At 42.2% G+C, this 27,277-nt stretch overlaps 1 protein-coding gene across 1 annotated transcript in view; it reads right to left on the bottom strand.

Annotated features, from left to right (window-relative positions):
- The window catches only part of LOC124799174 (pikachurin-like), a 944,586-nt gene that overhangs the window by 530,624 nt on the left and 386,685 nt on the right, over positions 1-27,277 (bottom strand). Inside the window, exon 2 of the mRNA XM_047262711.1 lies at positions 19,411-19,527. Within this exon, the coding sequence (XP_047118667.1) occupies positions 19,411-19,527 (117 nt within the window). The remainder of the gene's footprint in view (positions 1-19,410; positions 19,528-27,277) is intronic.

Below are 27,277 nucleotides of genomic sequence, written 5' to 3'. Positions count from 1 at the left end.
GCACTTGTGCTCAGTACAACGCTCCGCAACCGTGCGAATTGTCTGTCCGATATACATGCTGCCACATTCACAGGGCACACCATACATGCCGCACACTCGAAGAGAAATGTCGTCTTTAACAGGGCGCAAAATATCTCGTATCTTGGGGCCGGGCCGGAACACTGGTCTTAGCCCATGTTTCTGCAGCAGATGTCCTAACTTGCTGCTAGTTGCCCCAAAGCAGGGCAGAAATGCAGTCCGTTTGGCCTCTTCAACTGATTCTGTTGTGTTGGAAAGAGAGCCAACACCGTATTACTAGAGCTGGCCGAAATGCACGCGTTTCAGCTCACGCAGGCTGGCGTGAGGAGGGAAGGGCTATACTGACGTGAGGTCTGGAACATGACAAAGAATTAGAATTCAGAAAGCAGACGGAATTAGTTTGATACTTAACTTTAATTCATTAATGATGAACGTCGCTCTTGAAGGTACATGACTCACAATATCAATATTAATGCTAACTGAATATGGCGCCTTCCTAGGTCGTAGCAAATGACGTAGCTGAAGGCTATGCTAAACTGTCGTCTCTGCAAATGAGAGCGTATGTAGACAGTAAACCATGGCTAGAAAAGTCGGCTGGACAACTGGGGCGAGTGTTCCTAGGTCGTAGCAAATGACGTAGCTGAAGGCTATGCTAAACTGTCGTCTCTGCAAATGAGAGCGTATGTAGACAGTAAAACATGGCTAGAAAAGTCGGCTGGACAACTGAGGCGAGTGCTAGTGAGTCTCTCTAGACTAGACCTGCCGTGTGGCGGCGCTCGGTCTGCAATCGCGTAGTGGCGACACGCGGGTCCGAAGTAGCAAGTGTGTTGTCTGGCGGTGACACCACAGATTCACCATGTGTCTCTCGTCGGAGGCCCTTGAAAGTGTTTGCGATGTCTCTTTCGCTGTATCCATTTTCCCCGAAAACACGTTTTAAGTTCTGCAATTCAGACTGTAGGTGGTCGTCGTCAGATATAATCTTGGCTCTATGAACCAACGTGTTCAGGACCGCTTTCTTCTGCACAGGGTGGTGGGAAACTATTGGTGCTGAATTGTCGTTCGTCCACGTACACGTGTTACAGTGGGTCGCTCAATGGCATTCCCCATGTTCTCAATCGGATTTGAGTCGCAGCAACGGGTCCATTCTCCGAATATTCTTTCCTTCCAAGAACCCCTCCACCTGTGCTGCGATATGCTCGCGCTTTGTCGTCTATAAACATGAAGTCAGAGCCGAAAGTACCCGTGAAAAGAAGCGGATTGTGAAGAAATAAAGTGTTACAATAACAATGACGAGTGTGTGTAGCATTTACAAAGATTTCGAGGACAATACGCCCACGCAACACTATGCCTCTCCATGCTATTATTAACAACTAGACCATTCGATGAATTTCGATAATGTTCCTGGGTGCATGAAGTATTCCCACGTATCACCTTGTAAGGTTACACCCTGAATCACTTGTCATACTGAATCTGTTCTCATCCGAGGAGAGCGCACGACACCACTTCTCGTTGTCCCGATCCTTATCATTTCGATACCATAGCAAGCGGCGTCACCGATGTGCGGATGTCAACAAAACACAATGTACCCAGCTCTCCGGTAGGCTATGAATGCATCGACAAAAGAAACAGTTTTTCTTTTGAAGCGAACCAGTCAGCGAGCCATTTTCATACATTTTCATACGAATTGAAACGCTGTTCAGCGAGAGCGTGATCCAGTGATGCAAAGATATGATCATCTGAAGGAGCAAAGTCTGGAGAATAAGCCGCATGCCATGGTATTTCCCAACTGAACGCCTCATCGTTTCCCTGACCCGTTTTTCTGTGTGTGATGGGGCGTTATCATGCAGCAATATGACTTGGCGTTGCCTTTTCCCATGTTCCGGTCATTTTTTAAGTACTGCTTGATTTAAATCGATCTTTTCCTGTTGGTAGCGTTCAGTGTTAACGATTTCACTAAGTTTTGGCAGATAATAATAGATCACACCTTCTGATCCAACCAAACACAGAGCATTGTCTTCTTTCCAAAGATATTTCGTCTTGCAGTGGATGTCGCTGGTTTGCCTCGATTTAACAATGATTTACGATGCTTAGGGTTCTCAAAATATATCCGTTTTTCATCGCCTGTCATTATTCGATGGAGAAACGACTTTCTTTTGTATCTGGCAAGCAACATTTCACAAGTGATATTTCGATTTCGTTGGTGTCTTTTATTCAGTTCATGCGAAATCCATTTTCCCACTTTCTGTACCTTTCCAATACGTTTCAACCGAAGAGAAACGGCTTTCTGCGTCACATTCAATTGTTCCGCAAGTTCCTGTTGAGTTTGAGTATCATCTTCATCCAATACAAGCTGCAATTCGTTGTCCTCGAACTTTTTCGGTAGTTTCCCCCGCCCGTCTTTCTCGTGTCAAAATCACCAGTTTTGAATTTTTTGAACTATTAGAAACGCTGTTTCCCAAGAACGTATTCGACGAAAGCTTCGACAAGCATTCGATACGATTCTACAGCAGTTTTCTTCAAATGATACCAGAAAACGAATGCCGTCAGCAAATCGCAGTTCGTAGGCACAGAACTCGAGATGTTTATGGATCTGAAACACATACCGATGAATGGAACTTGGGTTACTGTGTGTTGACATTCGTCGTCAGCCGTTGCAGGAAGCAGATGGTGCTGCAGACACGGACTTACGGGGCCTACACTGACGGCTAGCACCATCTACAGGGAAATTCCGGTTTCATGCTTCTACACCGGTACTGGTCGTCTGGCAAGAGGCCTTCCGACGTAGACGCCGTGGCTGTGTGGTGCGTGAGACTACGTCCGTTGCAGACCTGTAACGCGTGGTTTGCAGGCCACAGTACCTGTGGTTCGGAGCGCTGCCCTGCACGTCAAACCGTGCTGTGGACGTAGAAATCTCCTGGACTACACTTGTCACATTACGCCCTTCTTACAGCTTCCTACGATTCTTCTCTGTGTGAAGACATCCATATGTTGTCTTCCGGCCGTGTTGTATGCAGAACGTCACCACAGCGGGTTGACACACAGTGCCCTTTCTCGTTCCTTCGACGGCCTCGTGATGCTGGGCTATCCTCATTTGGCGCCACAGTCTCACTGACTTGTCGCCATGTGACGTACAGCTTTCTGTGTGTGACTGGCAGATCTTTGGAAACATTCACCAGCACTTTCATTCACTTTCATTGAGTTATTACTATACTACATAACTTTATCTGTCACGTCTTTAGGATTTGCAGAACAGTGTATGTACTGTAATCTTTTCCAAATTTAATTGCCGTTTGGAGACACGTCTCGTGACATTAATGGAAACAGAATCTGTGGTCAGCAACAGAGGAGGCAGTACCAGCGGCAAAAGCAGAAAAGCAACAGGGCCCCGCTGCTGCGCAGAACTGCGAAACTTCACCACAATCTACACATCAATAATTATCTTCTATACGTATTATAAATTGTATTTCCACGGCACGTTTTTCTCTTGCTGTACGAAGGCTAATCTCAGGAACTGTCGTAGGTTTTGATACAGTTTTGACTAACAGACAAACTGTTGCACGAGGAAGGTTTATGTACATACTTTACAAATATTGCGTACAAGTTGGCTGCGCTACAGTGATTTTTGTCGATTAATTCGAGCCTACCGAGAACTTTCCTGGTGTGCGCTGCTTAAATCGTTTAAGGTGTTATAGATTTTGGTGTTAACATTTAGTTACCTAATATTGTTCTCTAAATTTTAACCTCAACTCTACGGAGTGGCCCGTTAAGAAAACCTGCCGCTTCGCTAAACAAGTCACCCGGTCGTAGATAGTGTATCCCTGCGAGCCGTGGCGGGTAGCTCTGGTTTCATACGACATAACCTTTCGACTAAACAACACAATTCCAGGGTGACACTAGGGGTAAACAAGAGAACATCTGTAAAGTTCGGAATTTCGGATAGAGCTACTGAAAAGGGGAAGGAAGGTAAGAATTTAACGTCTCGTCGAATACGAGGTCATTAGAAACGACGCACAAGTTCAGATTGAGATATGATATGGTAAGATATAGATTGCGTAGATTGTAGTGTTACGCTCGCATGGCTAGCAAACTTAGTAGGGACTGAAAACCCAAATTTAAAGCAGTTTAACGCTGAAACTTGTCTTTAGATTAGGAGGTTCGACCGAGAAGAGAAGCCATTTTGGCTTTCGCAATGAATACTCTTACCGTCGAGCTATTCAAGAACGACTTACTCCCCGTCGTCAGGGAGTCACTGATATCATTCCCGCCTGAATGACGTCACGCAAATATTTATTAATAGTTGCTTGAGTGTGTTTATGTTAGCTCTAGTTTCAAATTACCACACAATTTTATTTTCCTTTCATGTCGAGTTTACCAGATCGTGGAAGCGCGGCGTCGTACAATTGTGTTGAAGAGAGAGATGTTTCTCTATCGGTCGTCGCGATGTAGTAGCCGGCGACCAGCGACGGCGAAAAGGTGAGATCCGCAGTGTCAAGCGTCTGTACGCGCTTTACTGTAGTCATAAAAAATAGATCCAATTAAGCATTCACTGAGCTGTACAGTTAACGTATTGACAGCTGTCAGTTCCCTGTAGGAGCTGTTTAAGGGCGCACGTCGTCCGTTCACAGTGCTAATATCTGAGCTGTATACCACAACAAGAGACGAATTTACCAATGACGTAAGCCCCCCACAACTGGTAAATCTGTATGACATTTAGCCCAGCTTTACCTTCCACTCTATAAAAAGTCTAGGTTTTACTAAAACTGTGTGCTCACAAACTTTTATCCAACTTAAGTTCGTATGCTAACCTTTGACTAAACAGAATCCAGTTTGAATTAAACTGTAACTGGTCTCAGTAAAGCTTGTTTTTGTATTAAATGCGAAACTGAAATAAAACAATTATCTGGCCCCAATCAAAATTTCCACTAACCTCAAGTCTTGACAACGTCGTTCCAGATTTCTCAAAAGCACAACAGCAAAGAGCAAGGAGGCAGCTTGTAAGCTAAATTTCTGTTTTTTAAATATATTTCCGAACAGTTTTCTAACTGTTGGCATACTGTTTCCGTGATAATGAGCAATGATAAACTTTCTTTAATCAGTGGTATGTATCAGTTATTAGTTTCTGCCGTCTTAAACTTACGCATATAAGAGCAGCTTTTCACCAGATGCGTCCTTGCTTTATTTAGGAATCTGCATTTATTGTTTTCCCCGTCTTTAGTTTACTGTATTTAAAAGAAGTTTTCATCAGAAGCGTTTCGCCAGTCTTTGTAAAGCATCTTCTGTGGCCATTGGTGTCTTTACCCCATCTTCACATGTTTCAAAGAGCACCGTTTTTTCTTTCGTTGTTAGCCGAGGTCGGTATCGTAAGAAAGCATGTTTGAAAATAGTCTTTGTGAAGTTTACAGTAGTCAAGTGCAAAAAATCGCAAACGCCAGTAAAGAAATAGTGAATTTGTAAAAGCTGAGAAATAGCCAAAGGCAAATTTGCAATCGCGTTTTTCTATTTCACTCCAGCCTCCGCTAAAAGCGCAAGAAAACGCAGAGCTCTTCAAAACATGTAAACAAGAGATAAAACATCCCAGTGAACACATTCGACGCTTTGTAAATAAAGGCAAAACTTGTCTGATGCCAAATTTCTTTTGAAGTGCAGTGAGCTGAAACGGGGAAACGCAAAAATAACTACAAATGATTAAGTGATTCACAGTTCGTACAGCCTCCCCATTCAAACAGCTCACTTGTTCAAGATGAGTATGTACCTTTTGCCAGAAAGTTATGGCACGCCTAAATTTATAAAGTTCATGCATATTACTTTCGTCTGTAAGCTAACTGCATTTCATTCAATATCTTCAAATGTTATCGCTCACCAATTTACGAAGTATTAATAAAAATTTCTCTACTATAGCCCAAATGGTTATGAAGAGAGGATATTTCCTGCTTCGTAATGCTCACATTGCCAGAAATAAGAGAAGTATTGAGTAAACTTACGATGTTCTAATTTTAATCATACTATAGTACCCTTCCATGTAGTATTTGGAGCAAATTATGTTCATTCAATGTCTTCTTCATTATTGAAACACCTTTCCTACTAGGGGTGGAGGGTAAATAACGTTTATCATAGCGACTGAGAAGTTGCAGTTTCCAGAATAACAACAGCTGGCTAGGTCACAAGTACGAGCTAAATGTTGTGATGTCACGAACTATATACACAGCTTTTCTTCTTTTTTAGGAGATGTTACTTCTGTTTCAACTATGACGTCACGAGACTCTATTAAAGATAACCTGCCTTTACTGATGGTGGGCAGTGCGTGACAAGTAGAGGCTGAGGGAGGATGTGCGCCAGAAATGTTTCACCTTTGCTACCAATGTGATGGCGTGACACGGAATATATTTTGATAACACTTTCGTCGTCAAATCGACTACGATTTAATTTCTCTGCTATAGTTTGTTTCTGTTCGACAGTGGGACATAAACTAACGTATTAGGTAGGTGTATATGCCGAATGGCATTGTTGGGTGGGATATCCCACGGGATGGGTCCAGGTGCCTATCGGGAAGATGTTCTTCCTCCGCACATACTGGCCCCTTTCTTTGCGGATATGCGAGAGTTGTGTCGCATGTGTATTTGTGCATTGTAGATGAGTGTAATGGGTGCGCGTATAGTGTAGTGTTACGTTCGTGTTATATGTTGATAACTACAGAAGGGAGAGTGCCGGAACACAGCCTACTCTTCTCGAATAGCACCAAGGGGGTAGCTGAGCTTAACATCCCCATCCGAAGGACGGTTCACCATTAACGGTGTCACATATACTCACTTCGTGAGACACTGCAGAGAGGTTTGGAATGTAATCCGGGACAATGAAGCAAAGAATAGTGATCAGGAACTTGACGTCCTGTATCGGCCAATTTCCGGCTGTGAGAAGCTCAACCACCACCAGTATTCGAACCGGCTTACCACCGAGTCGAGCGCAACCTATGGGCGTGCCTTAGCGGCCTCAGCTACGGAGGCGGCTAATTTGGTAAAACCTTGTCAACATCACAAAGAAACGACGTCAAAACCTGTGGACATACACTTATAAAAGAGGCGAAAGAAAGATTTAAGAAATAACTATACCCGAAGAAGTGGATTACACAGTTTAAGTAAGTGTTTTCATTTATAAGGGCAGGAAAAAGTTTTCAAACAATGTTAATTAGACGGCAACTGGTTGTCCATTATATAAAGGAGTTCCGATTTCACAGAGGTAAATCTTCTACACGACTGAAAAGAAAAACTCGGGAAAAATTTTTAAGTTTCGCAGAGCACTACGGAGTTATCCTTTTCAAAACCACCATCCGATTTTTCTCAAGGCTGTTTCTTTTACTTGCATGTAGTTAGAAATTAGGTGCACTTCTTGCAATTATGATGTGACTTCAAAAAGAAAGTTACACATTGTCACTTCAGGCCAAGTATATTGTGCTGCACTACACTTCAAAGTGACACAAATAAATGACAATTTTTTCGACGTACTCGCGAAGTCTTCCAAATGAATGGCCGCAGCGTTCTACCAGTCACAAATTTTTGTTTGTGGAACATCCACAACTACTCTGCAACAAGTTCATAGTAAACAAAACCGCCACCGTTGTGAAACGCTTTTATTGACCTTAGTCTTACATGATAGAAGTCGCTATTTTATCTGATTGTTTTTCACATCTTAATGTTTATTCAGTAAATTTTTTAGGTGTTCAAGTAAGTAAACTGCAACAATTTTTTTACTTTAGAATCAGACGCAACCGAGGATGCTAAGACTCGGAAACCATGATAGTATATAGCGTCTTCTGTCCTGTAAGACTTCAGTCAATAAAAGCATTTTCCAGCTAGGGAGGATTTGTTTACTGTGAATATGTTCCATCAATCGCGCAGTTCCTCAACGGTAGGAATCCGCTCCTCGGTCACAGATACATTCCAGAATCGCCGCGTGAACGCCCTCATTGTCCGAAATCTCCTTCCCCGATAGACGTTATTTCAGCTTGCTGTGATCGACATCGATGGTCTTCTTTCCCTTAGTTTGTTTGCAGATGACACTGTCGTTTATTGACTAATAAAGTCATCAGAAGATCAAAACAAATTGCAAAACGATTTAGAAAAGAGATCTGAATGGTGCGAAAATTGGCAGTTGACCCTAAATAACGAAAAGTCATCAACACGAGTGCTAAAAGATATCCGTTAAACTTCTGTTACACTATAAATCAGTCAAATCTAAAGGCCGTAAATTCAACTAATTACCTAGGATTTACGTACAACTTTAATTGGAAGGAACACATAGAAAATGTTGTGGGGATGTCTAACCAAAGACTGCCTTTTATTGGCTGTACACTTAGGAAACGTAACCGATCTACTAAGGAGACCACCTACACTATGCTTGTCTGTCCTCCTTTAGAATACTGCTGCGTGGTGTGGGATCCTTACCAGATAGGATTGACGGAGTGGTCTAAAAAGTTCAAAGAAGGACAGCACGTTTTGTATTATCGCTAAATATGGGAGAGAGTTTCACTAGAATGATACAGGATTTGGGCTGGACATCATTAAAACAAAGGCGTTTCTCGTTTCGAGGGAATCGTCTCACGAAATTCCAGTCACCAACTTTCTCTTTCGAATGCGAAAATATTTTTCTGATGTCGATCTACATAGGGAGAAAGGATAACCACGATTAAGAGAAATCAGAGGTCGTACGGAAAGATATAGGTGCTCGTTCTTTCTGCGCGCTATACGAGATTGGAATAATAGAGAATTATATCTTCTGGTAAACCTTCCGGGATGTAAGGACGTGGTCCATGAAACTCTTCAGCTCCTAACGTTTAGTCCAGAGCTGCGCTGGACATCTTCAGAGGGGTGTTTCTCCTCCGGTGAGTCTTGCCGACTGACGGGTCGGACGTCTGAGAGCGACTTAGATATCGTAGAAAGTGGGCGTGGCCAGAGTTACACGTGATATGCAGGGATAATCTTTGTCAGAGATAAAACTTAACTATCGATCGTAATCTCGTCTCGGATAAAACTGCCTAGCAATTCTGTAGTGCTACTGTCCAAATATCACTAAGTTTCATGGTCTCTTCTTTCCGATTAAAACTATCCCTATGTTTACAAAATTGTTAAGGCTTTCGTGGCCACTTGTTGACAAATTGCCTATTGGCCTCTGTCTCGGGTTCTTCGGCCGACGTTCATCTAATGATTTTTCTGACGTTTCCCTATGTTTATATATTTCAATTGCTTCTCTAGAAAGCCGTGGGTAACATATATATAAACATAGGGATAATTTTAATCGGAAAGAAGAGACCATGAAACTTAGTGATATTTGGACAGTAGCACTACAGAATTGCTAGACAGTTTTATCCGTGACGATCGATAGTTAAGTTTTATCTCTGACAAAGATTATCTCTGCATATCACGTGTAACTCTGGCCACACCCACTTTCTACGATATATAAGTCGCTCTCAGACGTCCGACCCGTCAGTCGGCAAGACTCACCGGAGGAGAAACACCCCTCTGAAGATGTCCAGCGCAGCTCTGGACGAAACGTTAGGAGCTGAAGAGTTTCATGGACCACGACCTTACATCCCGGAAGGTTTACCAGGAGATATGTCATCCGGTCGTGAAAGCCTTCATACTATGAATAGAGAATTAATTGTGAAGGTGGTTCGATGAACCCTCTGCCAGGCACTTAAATGTGGTTTGCAGAGTACCCATGTAGATGTAGATAAGAATGTAGATGCAATGTATAAAATTCCATCCCTGCCACAAATTTCCTCATTAATGGTGCAACTGTCTCGAAAGATAAAGCCTCCTCCTTCTGACACTGTGACGTGGACAAATACAGCCACATAGGGAATAACGAGCTGCCAGCGTCCAATTATATTTTGGCAATATCACCACGGAGTTTACCATGAAGAGTACATACTTTGAACGTTAAGCACGGCATGCCGTATCGCCTATCCAAAATTCATTTCTCACTTTCCATTTGCTCGTGATTGTCCTCGGCGTAAAATTGTAAGGTGCAGCCTTCGAAACTAGTAGCATTATTCATAAATTATATTGTGGTTGGGGTGGAACTTTATTTACTTAATAACTTCCATGGGCATGTCAGAACACCCGCATTTCATTCTTCACTCAGCGCCAGTTGCCCTCCTTCCCAACCCTACCCCCTGTCGCTCTCTTGCTCTCTGGCAGCTCCACCTCCTACGCAATCTCTCTCTCTCTCTCTCACTCTCTCTCTCTCTATCTATCTATCTCTCCTTCTCTCTCTCCCCGACATCATCAATTACGTAGCTAGACATGTGTCGTGTACCCTGCTGTGCGTCTCCACTCGCAGTATCGATCGCCTCCCGTCCATTGTCGATGAAGAGACGACTAACAGGCTTTTCACTTGACCTCCTGATCATTATTTACGTTTTAGTTAGCAGTGCATATAATGAACTGTGTAATAAGCAAGTCGGCAGTCAGAATAAGCACCTGCAGTGGTGCGTAGCTTCGGAATAACAACAACTTCTCGTTCGCTTCGCTGAATTTCGATTAACGCGAATGGTAAGGCTTCTTTGTGCTTTAGAAGTAATTACTTCCATTTCTCTGAGAACTTCTCATGAGGAACTCTGTGCGCTCGGAATAGCACCGAGAGGAATACGCAGCTCGAAAGCTCCCGTGTATCTGCTGTTCAAGTTTTTGCGGAGCACGATGTTTACCCCGCAGATTGGAAGAGTTTCGAACAACCCCTTTTATGCCCCATTCCCTTTCCGGTGTTTGACGTCAGCTGCTAAAAGTTTGCAGCGATCGGCTTTCTCATCCGCTCCGCCGGGAAGGCTCCAGCAAGCAAGCTGATCCGTTCTCTGGTCGAGAGGCGCACGCTGTGAAAAACTACGCGTTCCAGCGAGCCAGAGTAGCTGACGAGGCGTTTGCTCAACTGTAGTTAAAAAAAATTATTAATCTGTATTTAAAAATTTTCAGGCTGTAACTTGGCGAGGAGAGGGCAGTGCTTGTACTACATGTTTCGAGATATTTTGTGTGATTTTAACCACGTTACGGAAATTTTAGTTGAGGCCGCGTGTAAAAGACGGGTGTTATTCACGTAGACTAGGATTTAGCTGCGGAGTCTTCCGCGATAAAATCCATGCGCAGAAAGTTCTCAGTTAAACTGTCGTGTCCGAATTGGACGTGGCAAGTTACCTGAGAACGTACAGCCGTGGCGTAGGACTTTTTATGAGGAGTTGATGATCTGGAAACTGAAGTTAACAACTAGAATCCTACCTGTCTGTGATAACGGAGAAGTATCGAATAGCAATCAGATACGTAGTTGGCACCTGTAACGCCTTATCTAATGTTCTTGAGATTTCATGTTAGTGCATGTTTATAAACAATGCACAAAACAACCCACAAACAGTGCTCCTTCGAGCTTTACTTATTTCATTCTAATCATGAACGTCTCTTATATCCATCTCTGCATCTATGCCGTGCAAATCAATCGAATGCTAAGAGTAATACTACTGCTAATAGTGGTAGTAGTAGTTTTCTTCATTCGTGGATCACTTTCATAGGAATACTGGACATGCGGTATTACAGAATTCTTCTTCTTCTTCTGTAGTTCTACAGCCCTTGCTGAGCCTTGGCTGCTTCAACGATCTTCCTCCACACTTCTTGGTTATTTTCTGCTCTTTTCCAACCCCGGACTCTACTACTGGTGAAATCTACTACTACGTCGTCAATCAATCTTCTTCTACGTCTCCCTTTTCGCCTAGCTGAATGGTTCATACCTTTTATCATTTTCTTTGGAATTCTATCCTCTGCTATTCCATCTACGTGTTCTAGCCATTGTATTCCCTGTGATTTCAACCTTGTAGTAACTTTTGTAATTCTGCATTATAGCGTATTCTCCAGCCTTCTTCTTCCCTTATTGGGCCATACATTTTGCGTAGTATTTTCCGTCCATAGTTTCTTGGTGCATTTTTATCATGCTCTATCAATGTCCATACCTCTGACCCGTATGTAATAACTGGGCGGACTAGGGAATTATATATTAGAACTTTTGTTTTTCTTGTAACGAGGCTATTCCTGAAAAGTTGAATATTTGCAAAGTAAGCTCGTTTTCCTCTTTGTATTCTCTCCCGTATTGCCTTTCAAATAGTGTTATCATTTGTTAATAGGGCTACGAAGTAGTTAAAAGAGGAACTTCTTTGAAGCATTTCCCATTGATGTTTAGATCTTTAGGGGTTCTTCTAGCCTCAGATTGTGACGTTACCACGTATTGTGTTCTGTTTTCATTTAATATGAGGCCGATTTTTTAGGTTTCTGTTTCGATTGGCCGGTATGTTTCTCGCGATGTACTGATAGTTCTTCCTACTATAGCAACGTCGTCAGCGTATGCACATATCTGGCTAGTTTTCATAAATATGGGACCCATTTGTTGACTTCATTTACTAGACTATGCAGAGCTCTATCGAACAGGGCAGTGGAGAGACTATCACCTAGCTCCACACCTTTATTAAAGTCAAAGTTTTCACTGGTTCTGCTAAGGACATTCACTGTTGCTCTTGTCTCTGTCATTGTCATTCTGGTTAGTCTTATTAGTTTAGTACATAAACAAACTTCTTCCAGTAGTCTGCATAGTTCTTGCCGATCTGTGCCGTCAAAGGCTTGTTGAAGTCGATGATTAGGAAATGCAGAATAAGAACAAAATAAAAGAGGCAATTCACATATACGGATAATTAAATAATTAAAGGTCGAATTTGATAAGGATACGACATGCAGTGAGTTATTGATGAAACTATACGTAGAAAAAGTTCATTGTTAGCTCATGTAAATTTCACGATCCCTACAACTGCGAAATGTAAGAGGCTGAAGTAAGATACTAACAAGCATCTTTCTTCAAGTGTATACCATCCTTCCGTGAGTAAAACAAACCTGCCGACCGTCTTTATTTTTTTCAATTTGCATCTATATGTGCTTCTACGTCTATACTCTATAAACCACTGTGGATATCATGGTAGAAATAGCGTCTCACTGTACCAGTTATTATGGTCTTTTCCCGTTATATTCACGTATGGCCCATGGGAGGAATGAGTGTCTGAATGGCTCTGTGCGTGCTGTAAAGAGTCTGTTGACCTCAGGATCCGGAGCAGAGCGAAAATCAGAAGGGTTGTAGGATATTGCTAGAGTCATCATTTAAAGTCGGTTCTTGAAACTTTATAAGAAGTAGTTCTCGTCTATCGTCAAGAATCTGCGAGTTCAGTTCTTTATACACCTCCGTGATACTCTCCCACAATTCAAACAAACCTGTGACCATTTGCGCTGCCCTTCTTTGTATATGTTTATTTAGTCCTGTTTGGTATGGGACCCATACACTTGAGCATTATTCTAGGGTGGTTCCCACGAGTGATTTGTAAGCAGTCTCCTTTGTAAACTGACGGCATTTACCCAGTAGTCACCAATAAACCAAACTTTACCACCTGTTTTAAACGCGAGAGAGCCAATGTGATTATTCCATTTCATAACCTTACAAAGTGTTTACTGTAGTTTACCGAATTTATAAAACTATCTACTTGTTTCAGTTGATTTTTGTACTTTGGTAATAATTGTTGCTGGTACCAAGTTCAATATGGACATCCTCAAAGAGAATGTCATTAGATCTAATATATTTCACTCACAAGTGCGGTTCTGAACTGTCTACTCTACGTAGCTTTCAGAGAAGGCAAGCAGTAATGTTTTACAGGATGTCTGTCACACCAAGCACTAATAAAACTTTAACTATCCCATTTGCCTGTTGAATAATGTGAGTCAACTCCATTGATCACAATAAGATTCAGGAACTTAAATACAAGTGAACCTCGGGTTCCTGCAAAGTTTTAGTTTAAATCATGAGGTGAATCTATTGGTCGGTAGAAGGATTCAATTATAACTTTATGCCCAGGCGTGATACTGAGTCTTGCGTAAACAATCTTGCGTGCAGTTTCATTTTCCGTCTCGGTGGATTTGAGTTTCTTGTGTACTGCGATAATACACCACATCCATTTCCCAGTAGTCTGTCTTTTGATGTATGTTTAAAATTTCCTCAAAAATCTCACTGCTGTCAACCACAGGCTTTAACTAGTTTTCTGTACCTAGTGTTTTGGGAGCTTCACTGCAATTTAGGAGCGCTTCAAACACTGGCCTTTTGTTGCGAATGCTTCGGGGGCTAACCACCAGGATTTTTATAGTCTCGTGTGTGGGGAGTATTTCTTTGTATCTTACACTGATAAAAAAAATGTCTGTGTGAATTCTTATGGGACCAAACTGCTGAGGCCATGGGTCCCTAGTCTTACACATTACTTAAACTAACTTATGCTACGGACAACACTCGCACCCATGCCTGAGGGCGGACTTGAACCTGAGGCGGGTGAGACATCGCAGTCCGTGACATGGCGCCTCAAACCGCACAGCCACTCCTCGCCCCCCTAATCTAAAAACCTGTTGTGTGCAGCCCACACATAGCCAACAACGTCGGTAGCGGTTTCTGACGTGAAGTGCACAAATGACACATTTAGTGGAACCTTTCAGTTCTCAACCCAATGGCGCAATTCTAAATAACTAGAGTCCAGCCTGTCCCAGAAACTTCGCAGTTTCTCGTTCAAGCCTACCACTCGACTCAGAAACAGAGTGCCCGATCTCTTCTGGTGGCAAAGCTGCATACTATGAGCAAGGCTACTATTCTTAGCCTTCTCTGCCAGTAGCCTGAACGATCCAAGTATGACTTCGGAACCCAGGCGATACGCATCGTTTGTTCCACAACTCACCGCAGTCCGCAGTTCGTTGCCCCCCGTTCCCTGAATGGCTGCCGGAACAGGCATACACGCTGAGTGCACATGGTGTCCCTTCCCATCCCTTGTTGCTGTTTTTCTAAGTGGTACCATTATTCACTGTATGTTTGAAGTGCCGAAGATTAATAGACCCCTGCCTTTTTGTGTTTACCTCCCCTTGTCAAGGGAAACAGTGCGTTTCCTAACAGGTGAATAGGGACTCAGTTTTGGTTTCAATGGAAGACAGTACCTCGTCCTTGTTCATTACGGGGATGGATGTAACAACCTGATTTCTCGATTTCCCAAACTGACGCAAAAGTAAAGAAATCAACAAAAATGCCTGAAACGTCCATCATACAGGTCTGCATAAGAAAAGCATGACGTGTAACTCTTTCAGTGACAGTGAAGTCTGATTATTCACCGTGCAATCCCCTTACTTTGGTTAAAATAAGAAACATACAGGCTATCTGATCACGGCCATGAACTGCGCAAGAAATTAGATTTTGACACCATTTCCTTCTAATAGTTTAATTTGTGAAATTAATGCATTCTAAACAAGTGGTCTGCATCGCACTTAATCAAAGGAAATGCTCCACTTGGTGCTAAATAAATCAAACGATTCTTAAATGGGAGAAAGTCTGAGTGGCTTGGGTAATTCATTAAGTTCCACAGAGTTCATTTTGGTATCTGTTCTCATTCCATGCACCTGTGTATGACCTTCCACTTGATACATATCAAGTTGACATTTTGTATAGATCACACAAGTGTTGTAAGCAAGCTAGCTACAGAGACAGCAATAGAAGAAATTGTCAGCTTTTGAAAGAAATCTCTACAACAATCGGAATAAAACTGCAATAAACGTACCACCCCAACGTATTTACGTATTTACACGCATTAACGTCGTATGCCATAGTCTTCTGAGGAAATTCCTCAGTTAAGATGAAACTACTGCATACACAAAACCGAGCAGTGAGAATAATATGTGTTACTCATCAACCGCCTTTACAGTACCTTATGACGTACTGGAAACTGAACCTCCGCAGAATGTAATTTCTTCAGTAGTATTCGTTATAACCAGTCCAAACCAATCTGAGGACAATTATAATGTCCATCGTCTCAAAATTAGAAGGAAAAATGGCATTTGACATTCATTACTAGAGCCGTTGATGGCTCATGAAGCAGTCACAAAAACCTGTGATCATTCGTCCTATACAATAAAATGTCTTGTAGCGTTAAAAGAAAATGTATAGTGAAATCTAAAATCATTTTTTCTGGAACATTCCTACTATTCTTTAGAAGAGTATTTAAATAATTAAATGACATGTTTCGAACGATGAAGAAACAAGTTAATTTGTTCTTCATTTACGTTTGCTTCTAATGTGCGCATTGCCAAAATTAATATCTTAAGATAAATTACATTTAATCTACTTTAGGATTTAGTAATCTGTAAACGGCCAACATAGAACCAATTACAACAATAAATCAAGTATACGTATCATGCAGGCTACCTGATTTCACGGCATTTCGAAATAAATCGTACAAATGATCTACATAATTTGTAGTAACTTACGAACTACTTATTTAACATGAATTTCATTGAAAATCAGAAGGAAGTCGCAGCTGTCTCAGTTCCCTGAAGTATGTCACGACAGCGACCAAGACACTTAGACACTTAGTCACTTGAATGTGTTAATGTACTTCCACAATGAAAACCAATTCCAACAAAAAATCTCACAATAGATTCAGGTTTGGCGAACTAGTAACTGTTGTGAGTTTGGAAATTCAGCAACTATTGTCAAGTGTTGCAAAATGTTTGCAACAGTTTCAAAATATTGTATGCACACACACACACACACATTCGGCTTCTTTTTATCAACCCAAAAAACGACCAGTGTTGTCCAGACCAGAAAGTTTTCGTCACAAAGAAAAGTCTAACATCTTCTATTAGAGGAGCTCTGTATTGAAAATAGGAAAGGTTTCAAGAATTTTGTCAGAATAACCTGTGAGCAATTCGAAGAACTCTTGAGGCATGTAGCACCACATATTCAACGGAAAAGCACAAATTTTAGAGCTGCAGTATCACCTGCAGGAAAGCTTGTAAGTCTTCGATTTTTGGCAGCAGGTGACGGTTACAAGAGTTTAATGTACTCTCATCGAATTTCACTGGCCAAGAACAGCGATGCTATTGTGCCTAGGGTGCGCTGGATTATCGTTGTACTCAAGGATTTGTAAAATTATATAGGTACTGTCATTTTACTTTCTACACATTCCCAACACAGTGCCACATACCACATATCCAGTTCGTTCCCAATTCCCCACTATCTGAAAGCAGTGAACTGAAAGTTTTGTTAACTTCAGATTACCGCAGTAGTCGGCAGGTTCTTCAACCTTTTAGTGAAAAACTAAGCTGCCAGAAACAATTTAAATTTAAATTCACCTGCACTCAGATACGCTCCATCTTGCCAGCTTCATGGTTTATATCACTGCCTAAAACGTAAAATGACACTAAATAATGTATTAATGAAATTACTGAATCGGGAGGTTCACACAAAGGTTTCCTAAGTTCAGTTTCTACAGCGTAACTTTGTCTCGAAACCTGGCAGAAAATCCAAATAGATTCTGGTCGTATGTGGAGTATGCTAGTTGCATACTTCTATGTGCGATAGCAATAGAGATACTATGGAAGACAGCGCTGCTAAAGCAGAGTTACTAAACACAGTCTATCTAAATGCTTTCATAAAAGTAGACGAAGTAAATATTCTAGAATTCGAATCAAGAACAGTTGCCGACATGAGTAACGCAGAAACAGATATCCTCGGTGTAGTGAACCAACTTAACTCACTTAATAAAAGAAAGTCTTCTGGTCCGGACTGTATGCCAATTAGGTCCCTTTCAGTGTACGCTGATGGAATAGCTCCGTTCTTAAAATGATATAAAACCGATCACTCGACGAAAGGTCCATACCCAAAGACGGGAACGTTGGATAGGTTACTCCAATAGTCAAGAAAGGTAGCAGGAGTAAACCTCTAAATTACAGGCCCATATCATTAACGTCGAAATGCAGCAGTGTTTTGGAACATAAATTGTATTCGAGCATTATAAATTACGTCGGAGAAGACGGTCTATTGACAGACAGTCAATGCGGATTTAAAAATCATCGTTCTTGTGAAAAACAACTAGTTCTTTACTCGCATGAAGTGTTGAGTGCCACTGACAAGGGATTTCAGATTGATTCCGTATTTCTGGATTTCTGGAAGGCTTCTTAACACTGTGCCACAGAAGCGGCTTGTAGGGAAATTGCGTGCTTACGGAATATCGTCTCAGGTATGTGACTTGGCTTAGGATTTCTTGTCAGAAAGGTCACAGTTCCGTAATAACTGACGGAAAGTCATCGAGTAAAACAGAAGTGATTTCTGGCGTTCCCAAGGTAGTGTTATAGCCGCTTTGCTATATATGACGATTAGGGAGACAATCTGAGCAGCCGGTTAGTTTGTTTGCAGATGACCCTGTCCCTGTCGTTTATCGACTAATAAAGTCACCAGAAGATCAAAACAAACTGCAAAACGATTTAGAAATGGTATATGAATGGTGCGATAATTGGCAATTGACTGTAAATAAAGAAAAGAGTGAGATAATCCACATGAGTGCTAAAAGGAACCCGTTACACTTCGGTTACACGATAAATCAGTCACATCTAAAGGCCGTAAATTCAACTAATTACGTAGGAATTACAATTACGAACAACTTAAATTGGAAGGAACACGTAGAAAATGTTGTCGGGAAGTCTAACCAAAGACTGCGTTTCACTGGCAGGACACTTAGAAAATGTAACAGACCTACTAAGGAGACTGCCACAGTACGCTTGTCCGTCCTCTCTAAGAATACTGCTGCGCCGTGTGGGATCCTCACGAGCTAGGATTGACAGAGTACATCGAAAAAGTTCAAAGAAGGGCAGCACGTTTTGTATTATTGCGAAATAGGAGAGAGAGTGTCACTGAAATGATGCTGGATTTGGGCTGGACATCATTAAAACAAATGCATTTTTCGTTTCGACGTAATATTCTCACGAAATTCATATCACCAACTTTCTTTTCCGAATGTGAAAATATTTTGCTGACGCCGATTTACATAGGGAGAAATGTTCACCATGGTGAAATAAGAGATTTCAGAGGTCGTACGGGAAATTATTTGTGTTCGTTCTTTCTGCACGCTATACGAGATTGGAATAATAGAGGTTTGTGAAGGTTGTTTGATGAACTCTCTGCCAGGCACTTAAATGTGAATTGCTGAGTATACATGCAGATGTAGATGTACTAACTGGTTATTTGTGTGGACTACTGGGGCGTTCCATAGCATAAACAAAAGAAAGAAACAAAGGAGACGACACGGCATTGCGCATGCGCCACTGTTTTTGCTCACTCACCATAGCCTAAAAACTCGAGACAAAGCTCCCCTCAGCAGGTTTTTCAAACTCGCAATTTCAAAGGACTGTTGACAACGGTTGACAACTAAGCCAAACTTGGAGCTGAAATCATTAGTCAGCCGTGTTTGTTGGAGTTGGTTTCCGGTGCGAAGGTACCTTGTAGATGGCGCAGGCGTAGACTCACCGAGGCAGCTGTATCCGTTGCGGTGCAGCTCGTAGCCGGGCCTGCAGTCGCACTCAAACATGCCGTCGTGCAGTTCGTAGCACAGCTGCTCGCACGGGCTGCCGCGGCCGCAACGACCTGCAAACACACAGGAGAGCGGCGCGTCAGCGTCTCTGGGGCGTGGTGCGGCGCGGCCAGGAGGCGTGCACAGCGGGTATGCGTCACACGGTGTAGGAATTACTCCATTTCATGTCGTAGAAGTTATTTCGTTATTCTCTGCTATTGCTAAAAAAAATACGATCAGTAGCAAGGCAGTTGTAAAAACCTGTACAAAGCAAGCAGTGAGATGATAGAGCGCTGAGGGCACATATGCCATCTAACGGCAGCGGGGTAAACTGAGGCAGCTCGCCGCTGAAAGGTGGTGCCACTAGCCTGCGAAATACGCAACCAGTAATTTGTAACTGTGTTTTAAATGTAAATAATGTTTTTGGAATTAACCTCTATATATTGTTAAGTAGATCTTAGCATTAAATTATTATGAACCTTTATAATCAAAGCTGTAGCGAGTCTAGGCTATAGGCTTAAGTTAAAATCTAGAGGGACTCCGCCGCGGAAGGATAAGCCGGGAGAAACGTTGAGACAAAAAGCTCCAGAGCAGTTTACTTTGTGGTGCGATGCAAACGTACAGGATTGTGTGGTGATTAAATTGAGCACAATCACTCTTGAACGGCCTCGGATGGACGGGAAATTATTGCTACACATAATGAGTATTAAGTAGGTATCTATCAACCAATCAGAAGTGGCAGTGTTATTACGATAGCCAGTGGGAAGTCGTTTACTGTGAAGGAGGCTGACAGCACGTTGCAGCATTACTCGCTGTACTGGCCAAATATTATGATGGGAATTATGACTTGGAAGTGTAAGTAGACTGTTTAGGGTTTTTTGTTGGTTACGCCACGTAGCGCTCTGTATGGAAATCACTGACTGTGCTGTGTGCAGTCTGTTTCTGGTTGGCATTGTTAGAATATTCGCTATTGTAGTGTTCGGCAGTTGGACGTGAACAGCGCGTAGCGTTGCCCAGTTGGAGGTGAGCCGCCAGCAGTGGCGGATGTGGAGAGAGATACCCCAGAGTTTTGAGCGGACGATCTGGACTTGTGTCCGTAGGAAAAAGGAAATTTGTTTAATTGAATGTCACAAAATTATATACATTATGACTTTTGAACGCTGTTAAGGTAAATACATTGTTTATTCTCCATCAAAATCTTTCATTTGCTAACTATGCCTATCAGTAGTTAGTGCCTTCAGTAGTTAGAAACTTTTATTTATCTGGCAGTATTGGCGCTCGCTGTATTGCAGTAGTTCGAGTAACGAAGATTTTTGTGAGGTAAGTGATTCATGAAGAGTATAGGTTATTGTTAGTCAGGGCCATTCTTTTGTAGGGATTATTGAAAATCAGACTGCGTTGCGCTATAAATATTGTGTGTCAGTTTAGTGATGATCAGAATAAGTAAAGAGAGAAATGTCTGAGTACGTTCAGTTTTGCTCACCTGTTTGAAAGTCAAATAACGTAAGAGGTTTACCAAGACAGTTCAAAATGGTTCAAATGGCTCTGAGCACTATGGGACTTAACATCTGAGGTCATCAGTCCCCTAGAACTTCGAACTACTTAAACCTAAATAACCTAAGGACATCACACACATCCATGCCCGAGTAGGGATTCGAACCTGCGACCGTAGCAGCCGCGCTACCAAGACAGTCATTCATAATTTTTCTAATGGGACGTTTCAGAAGGCACTATGTAAAAGCTGCTAAACTACCCATCGGTAGCCAAATCTCGTCAGAGGCTGCAATACGTTGCTCAGCACCACAAAAGGACTGAAGTATTTATTTCTGTGGTGAAGTTTAGTGTATTCTATTTTTCACAGTAACAGACATATTGTAAAAGTCATGATTCTTCGTCCTCTTGTACAAGCTAGTACAAGATAAGTGTTTAAAAGCAACAAGCTTTATCACAGTGTTGTCATTTCAGTAGTGTGTCCTTTTCACATATTATGATATTTAATCAGCTACATTTTCAGATCATTAGCTGGATTACATACATCTACACAAAGTGATTAAAATTATTATTTCCATATTAAGCAAAGCATCAGATAGAGCTCAAAGTACCAGCTACATTATTACATTGACAATCATAATACAAGCAGCTGCAGAAGAGGCAAAAAAAAAAAAAAAATTGTTCACATTTGTACTACCACAAAAAATATTATTACTATGGTGTTCAGACCATACGATTTCACTGATTCATGGCATGAGACACACTAAAGTTGTGTTTCAACAAAAGTGCAGCAAAGCGTTTTTGTTACATTGCATTGAAGTACTATCAGTTCTAAATCTATTTATGTTAATAATTATCAGGAAACATCAGTGTTAAAAATTAATTTTCTGTTAGTGGTCAATTCTGTATAAAGATAATGTTAAAGAATGATGTTTGTTAGTTGCAAAAACTACAAATAACACCACCACAGTAGCTACGCATATTCATTGCTTAGCAGGATCTTTTCACTCAACATTTCAGTATTATTTTACATAAAAGTGTCTCAAGTTTAAAATACATTTATTCTGTGCTGATGAAAGTGTATTTTCCTGCGGCAGTGAAATTAATACATGTGTATTATCCATATTGTCCATATGCAGTGTATGTCGCTATTTCAGAGTAGTTGTGTGCTCTCCTACTCCTTTCTACTTGTCAAGTTACTGGATTGGTTCCAATTATTAAAAATGAAAGATTGTGTGGTAAGAGCATAGCTCTGCAGTGCCTAGAGCGATTAGTGAAATGAACCCTCAGGTCTTACTGCACCCGAGTGTCCGCACATTATAACTACGAGTCCGATCGCCAACCACGGTCATTTATAGGCGAAAACCGGTCCATAAAAGGGTAGAACTGGATGGGGCATCGCAAGCGCCACTTGGAAAAACAGGTGCCGGCCGGAGTGGCCGTGCGGTTCTAGGCGCTACAGTCTGGAGCCTAGCAACCACTACGGTCGCAGGTTCGAATCCTGCCTCGGGCATGGATGTGTGTGATGTCCTTAGTTAGGTTTAATTAGTTCTAAGTTCTAGGCGACTGATGACCTCAGAGGTTAAATCGCATAGTGCTCAGAGCCATTGTAATAAAAACAGGTGGAACTGCAGAGTAGCCCCATGTAGTGATACATCACAAGACCCGGTTGGCACAGTTACTTCGAACATAAAAAAAAAAAAAAATAATAAGCTCGCTGACTGTAATCTAAAAATCGATAATAGCCAAGAACTGATGGAGTTGCGTACATTCTGATAAGTGCTATGTGAACAGTTTTGATGGTTCCAGCGCTGCTCTCAGCTGCTATCTTGCTATGCCAGGCCTGCGACAACCGCTCATATGCAGTACTGCAGGTTCTTCGCCTCTATACTTTAGTTCTGATTGCCGCAGTGCTCCGGTTGTTCAAAAAAAAAAAAAAAAAAATGGCTCTGAGCACTATGGGACTCAACTGCTGAGGTCATTAGTCCCCTAGAACTTAGAAATAGTTAAGCCTAACTAACCTAAGGACATCACAAACATCCATGCCCGAGGCAGGATTCGAACCTGCGACCGTAGCGGTCTTGCGGTTCCAGACTGCAGCGCCTTTAACCGCACGGCCACTTCGGCCGGCACTCCGGTTGTTCAGTGCACACTTCAGCTGCAGCCCTTCAGGAGACAATAAGTGAGTTCAAAGGTGAGGGGTGATGTGGTATTGCCCAGAGATCGCGGTGCCACGCAACACACGCCGATGCCACAGGCGTTAGAGTGTTCTCGCTGCAATCCGCAAAGAAGAATGGAAGATACTCCCGAAAACCACGCCTCCCCTCCCAGCACAGCAGTGCTCTCGCCGCGGAGGTCAGTATAGAGCCGAACACGGAAGCGCTCTGCCATAGTTTCTGGCCTCGACTCAAGCAATCGACAACACTGATCACAACACGAATCGTTCACAGTTTCAGATGGCGTTGTAATTTCGTACATGTGGAACAGTTTGTTAATTAATGCACAAACAGCAAGTGATACTTTAATGGTTACTGTCAGCTGTAAATTATCATGCTTTCCTGTGGCAAAGAACTGAGATAGGTTAGGTAAATCTTTTTATCATTAATAAAGTTAACTAATATTTCATGTGTGCTAGTCCCTATGTGCCACATCACCAATCAATCAAAGGAACCACAGTTAAGGTGGTACAGCTGTAGTCTCGTCTGGTCATAACAAATGGTAACAGTAAATAGCTCACAATACGCCCACAGGTGGTACAGCACTACAGTGCTCAAGCCAGCTGTGTGTAGGACAGTTTTATCTACATACACAGGGTGGAGAAAGACAGTCTGATAATGTCGGGCCACAGGAGGGGACGTAACATCGAGCAAGATTTTGCGAACTCCCATACATCAGAAGTGGATGGCTGTGGGACTGTGGACATAAAACAACAGCCATTCGGCAACAAGCATGTTGGAGTGTGTGAGTTAAACTTGTCCCAGCTAACATCCGTCGTGCTAAAGCGCAGTTATTAGTTAAATTAGTTTCAGCAGAAACGTCAAATCCAGGCTAACATTAAATTCCTATCCTTGGCTGGTTTCATATCATGCAAATTTCTTGCGATGTTCAGTGTATAAAACGTGACATTTAAATGAGCTATAATAATAGTACTCTAATACAATTATTTTCTTAATCTAGTAATGTGTGTACTGGAAAGAGCACTGTAGGAGCAGTAGCTGTTGAATCCAGAATGTCTCTCCAGTGATATCAGAGGGTGGAATCAAGAATCTAGTGCCAGCTGCTTCAGCTGTGACCCTTGCGACATGCTGAATTAGGCACTGTATACCACATTGCAGAAAAGTACTCAATAGATGATGTGTATGTATGACAGCTTTGACGGCCTTGAAAAAAATAGAAAGCAGCTCTACAGAACACCATAATAACACAGAAAATACGTACTCGATTTCTACTTTCGCTCTTGATTTGAAATGTCAGTTTGCAAGGTGCTAGCACTCTGCCCTCTCTTGACACTCCACTGGGAAAGTAAAGTGGAAGATCTTGGCAGCTGTCCGCAGCTGGTGGTCTCGCGGTGGCGTTCCCGCTTCCCGAGCACGGGGTCCTGGGTTCGATTCCCGGCGGGGTCAGGGATTTTCTCTGCCTCGTGATGACTGGGTGTTGTGTGCTGTCCTTAGGTTAGTTTGGTTTAAGTAGTTCTAAGTTCTAGGGGACTGATGACCATAGATGTTAAGTCCCATAGTGCTCAGAGCCATTTGAACCATTTTTTCCTTGGCAGCTCACTTGGGAGCGAGCGAGATGCAAGTAGCTGACCCACAGGAGTTGGTGAGACAGCTGTCTGCTCAGATTCACCATGGAGCAGATCACAGGTGACTCTGAGGTTAACCAGTCTCTGTGCTCAAGTGTCACACATTGATTCACCATGCAGTGCTCTTGGCTTGGTCATTGATTCAGAACGCAGTCTGACCTGATTATGTCTTGATTCAGCACTTTCATTTAATTTCAGCTCAGTGTGGATATTCTTAACTATGATCATAACAGTATGTGTAGAGTACAGAACACACTGTGTGTACATTTGTTGTGATAAGTTTTTAGTGTTTTAAGAATGTGTGTTAGTGGAAAATATTTTATGTTTGATTGCATGGCCCATCTTCTGCGCCAGCTGTTTTAGTCAATTACTATTCGTTTTCCACCTTAATTTTACTGCTATTAAAGATGTGAAAAAAACTTCAGACATGACTCACTTTTTTTACAAATTATATTCTGTGGCCATTCTGTCACACACACACACACACACACACACACACACACACACACATACACAAACACAAACAGATACATACACGAATGCAGGAGAAACGCTCACAAACTACACAGAAAACAAGTGAATAAACATAAACATTGTGCTGATTACTGAATACGTAGAACTTCACTTCTTATCCTGTTGTAGTGTTTTACAAAGTGACGTGAAGTGGAAATAGCGCCAATGGAGCTTAAGAACAAGTGGCTTTAAAAATGGCGGGAAATTAACCGAGAGTGAATGTGAACCCAAGTTTCTTTTGACCTGTGCGTCCGCTGACAGCGACGATAAGTCAGTGGTTTGCAGAGTATGTAAAGAAGACGTAAAAACAAACTGTGTGCCAGCGTCATAAGGAAATACAGTTTTTAATCTATAACGACTAAAATTTTCAGATGTATTATCTATCCATATTTCAAGAACGACCATAGAAGATGCTTTGTAAATAAAATCGAAACGCGTGTGGTGTAAAAGTATTATTTAACTGCAGTAATCTGAACATGGCAAACCAAAAATAATTAAGTATTTCAATTTTGCCATGTAACGTAGTTTCAGTGTTGCAGGAGGCATGTCAACTTCATCACCTTTGGCTAGAAGAGCTTGATGCGATGCTTGGAATCATTTTACCAAACTGGGTAAAAAAAGGAACTGACGCCATTGCCGTCAGATAACTTCCTCTTCCCCCGGTTCCTCATCAGACCTGAACAGAACTAAAAGTATCCAGTAGTACGTACGAAACGCAGTCAACTAATGGTACTTCCGGAGAAAGTGGAGAAATGCTCTCACAAATCATCCTCACCGATGTCTGCTTCCAGTTCTGACAACGCTCTCCTTCCATAAAATAAAAGTAAGTCTCATTCTGTATCCATCCTGCAAAGAGTCATTTGGTTCACGACGAGATCCTGATTTCTCTTTTGTGATACCCTCAAGCCTGATTTTCGTTTGTGACTTCCATAAGTAAATCTCTCACTTTTGTAAAACCGATTGCATTAATTAAAATTACAATTAATTACACAACATTTAAAAAATGATGATTAGGCTTTGTACAAACTATAATTGCAATTTCGGGAACGTTATTAAACTTTCTAATACCCAAAAATACGATAAAGTTAAATACACAATGAGGTTATCCGGCCGGGGTGCTTCAGTCCTGAACTGCGCAACCGCTACGTTCGCAGATTCGAATCCTGCCTCGGGCATGGATGTGTGTACTGTCCTTAGGTTAGTTAGGTTTAAGTAGTTCTAAGCTCTAGGGGACTGATGACCTCCGATGGTAAGTCTCATGGGGCTCAGAGCCATTTGAACCACAATGAGGTGACAAAAGTCATGGGATAACGATATGCACATATAGAGGTGGCGGTGGTATCACCTACACAAGGCACAAAAGGGCAGCCCAATGTCGTAGCTATCATTTGCGCCCAGGTGATTCATGTGAAAAGGTTTCTGACGTAATTATGGCCACACGACGGCAACAGACTTCCAACGCCGAACGGTATTTGAAGCTAGACCCATTGGACGTTTCTTTTCGGAAATAGTCAGAAAATTCAATATGCCGAGATCCACACTGTCAAGACTGTGCCGAGAATACTATATTTCAGGCATTACCTCTCGCCACGGGCAATGCTGTAGCCGATGGCCTTCTCGTAAAGACCGAGAGCAGAGACGACTCTGCAGAGTTTTCAGTGTTGATAGAGAACCAATACTGCGTAAAATAACCGCATAAATCCATGCGGGACGAACGACGAACGTATCCGTTGGAACAGTGCGGCGAAATTTGGCGTCAATGGGCTATGATAGCAGACGACCAATGCCAAAGCCGTTGCTAACAGCACGACATCGTCTGCAGCGCCTCTGCTGGCTTCGTGAACATATCGGTTCGACCCTAGACGACTGGAATACCCTGTCTTCGTCAGATGAGTCCCCATCCCAGTAGGTAAGTGCTGATGATAGACTCGACGAAGCCATGGACCCAAGTTGTCAACAAGGCGCTGTGCATGCTGCTGGTGACTCCATAGTGGTGTGGGCTGTGTTTACAGGAATGG

This window comes from Schistocerca piceifrons, chromosome 5, assembly GCF_021461385.2.
Source record: "Schistocerca piceifrons isolate TAMUIC-IGC-003096 chromosome 5, iqSchPice1.1, whole genome shotgun sequence".
In the NCBI taxonomy this organism is placed as follows: Eukaryota; Metazoa; Arthropoda; class Insecta; order Orthoptera; family Acrididae; genus Schistocerca; species Schistocerca piceifrons.
This window is presented reverse-complemented; position numbering and strand designations above follow the sequence as displayed.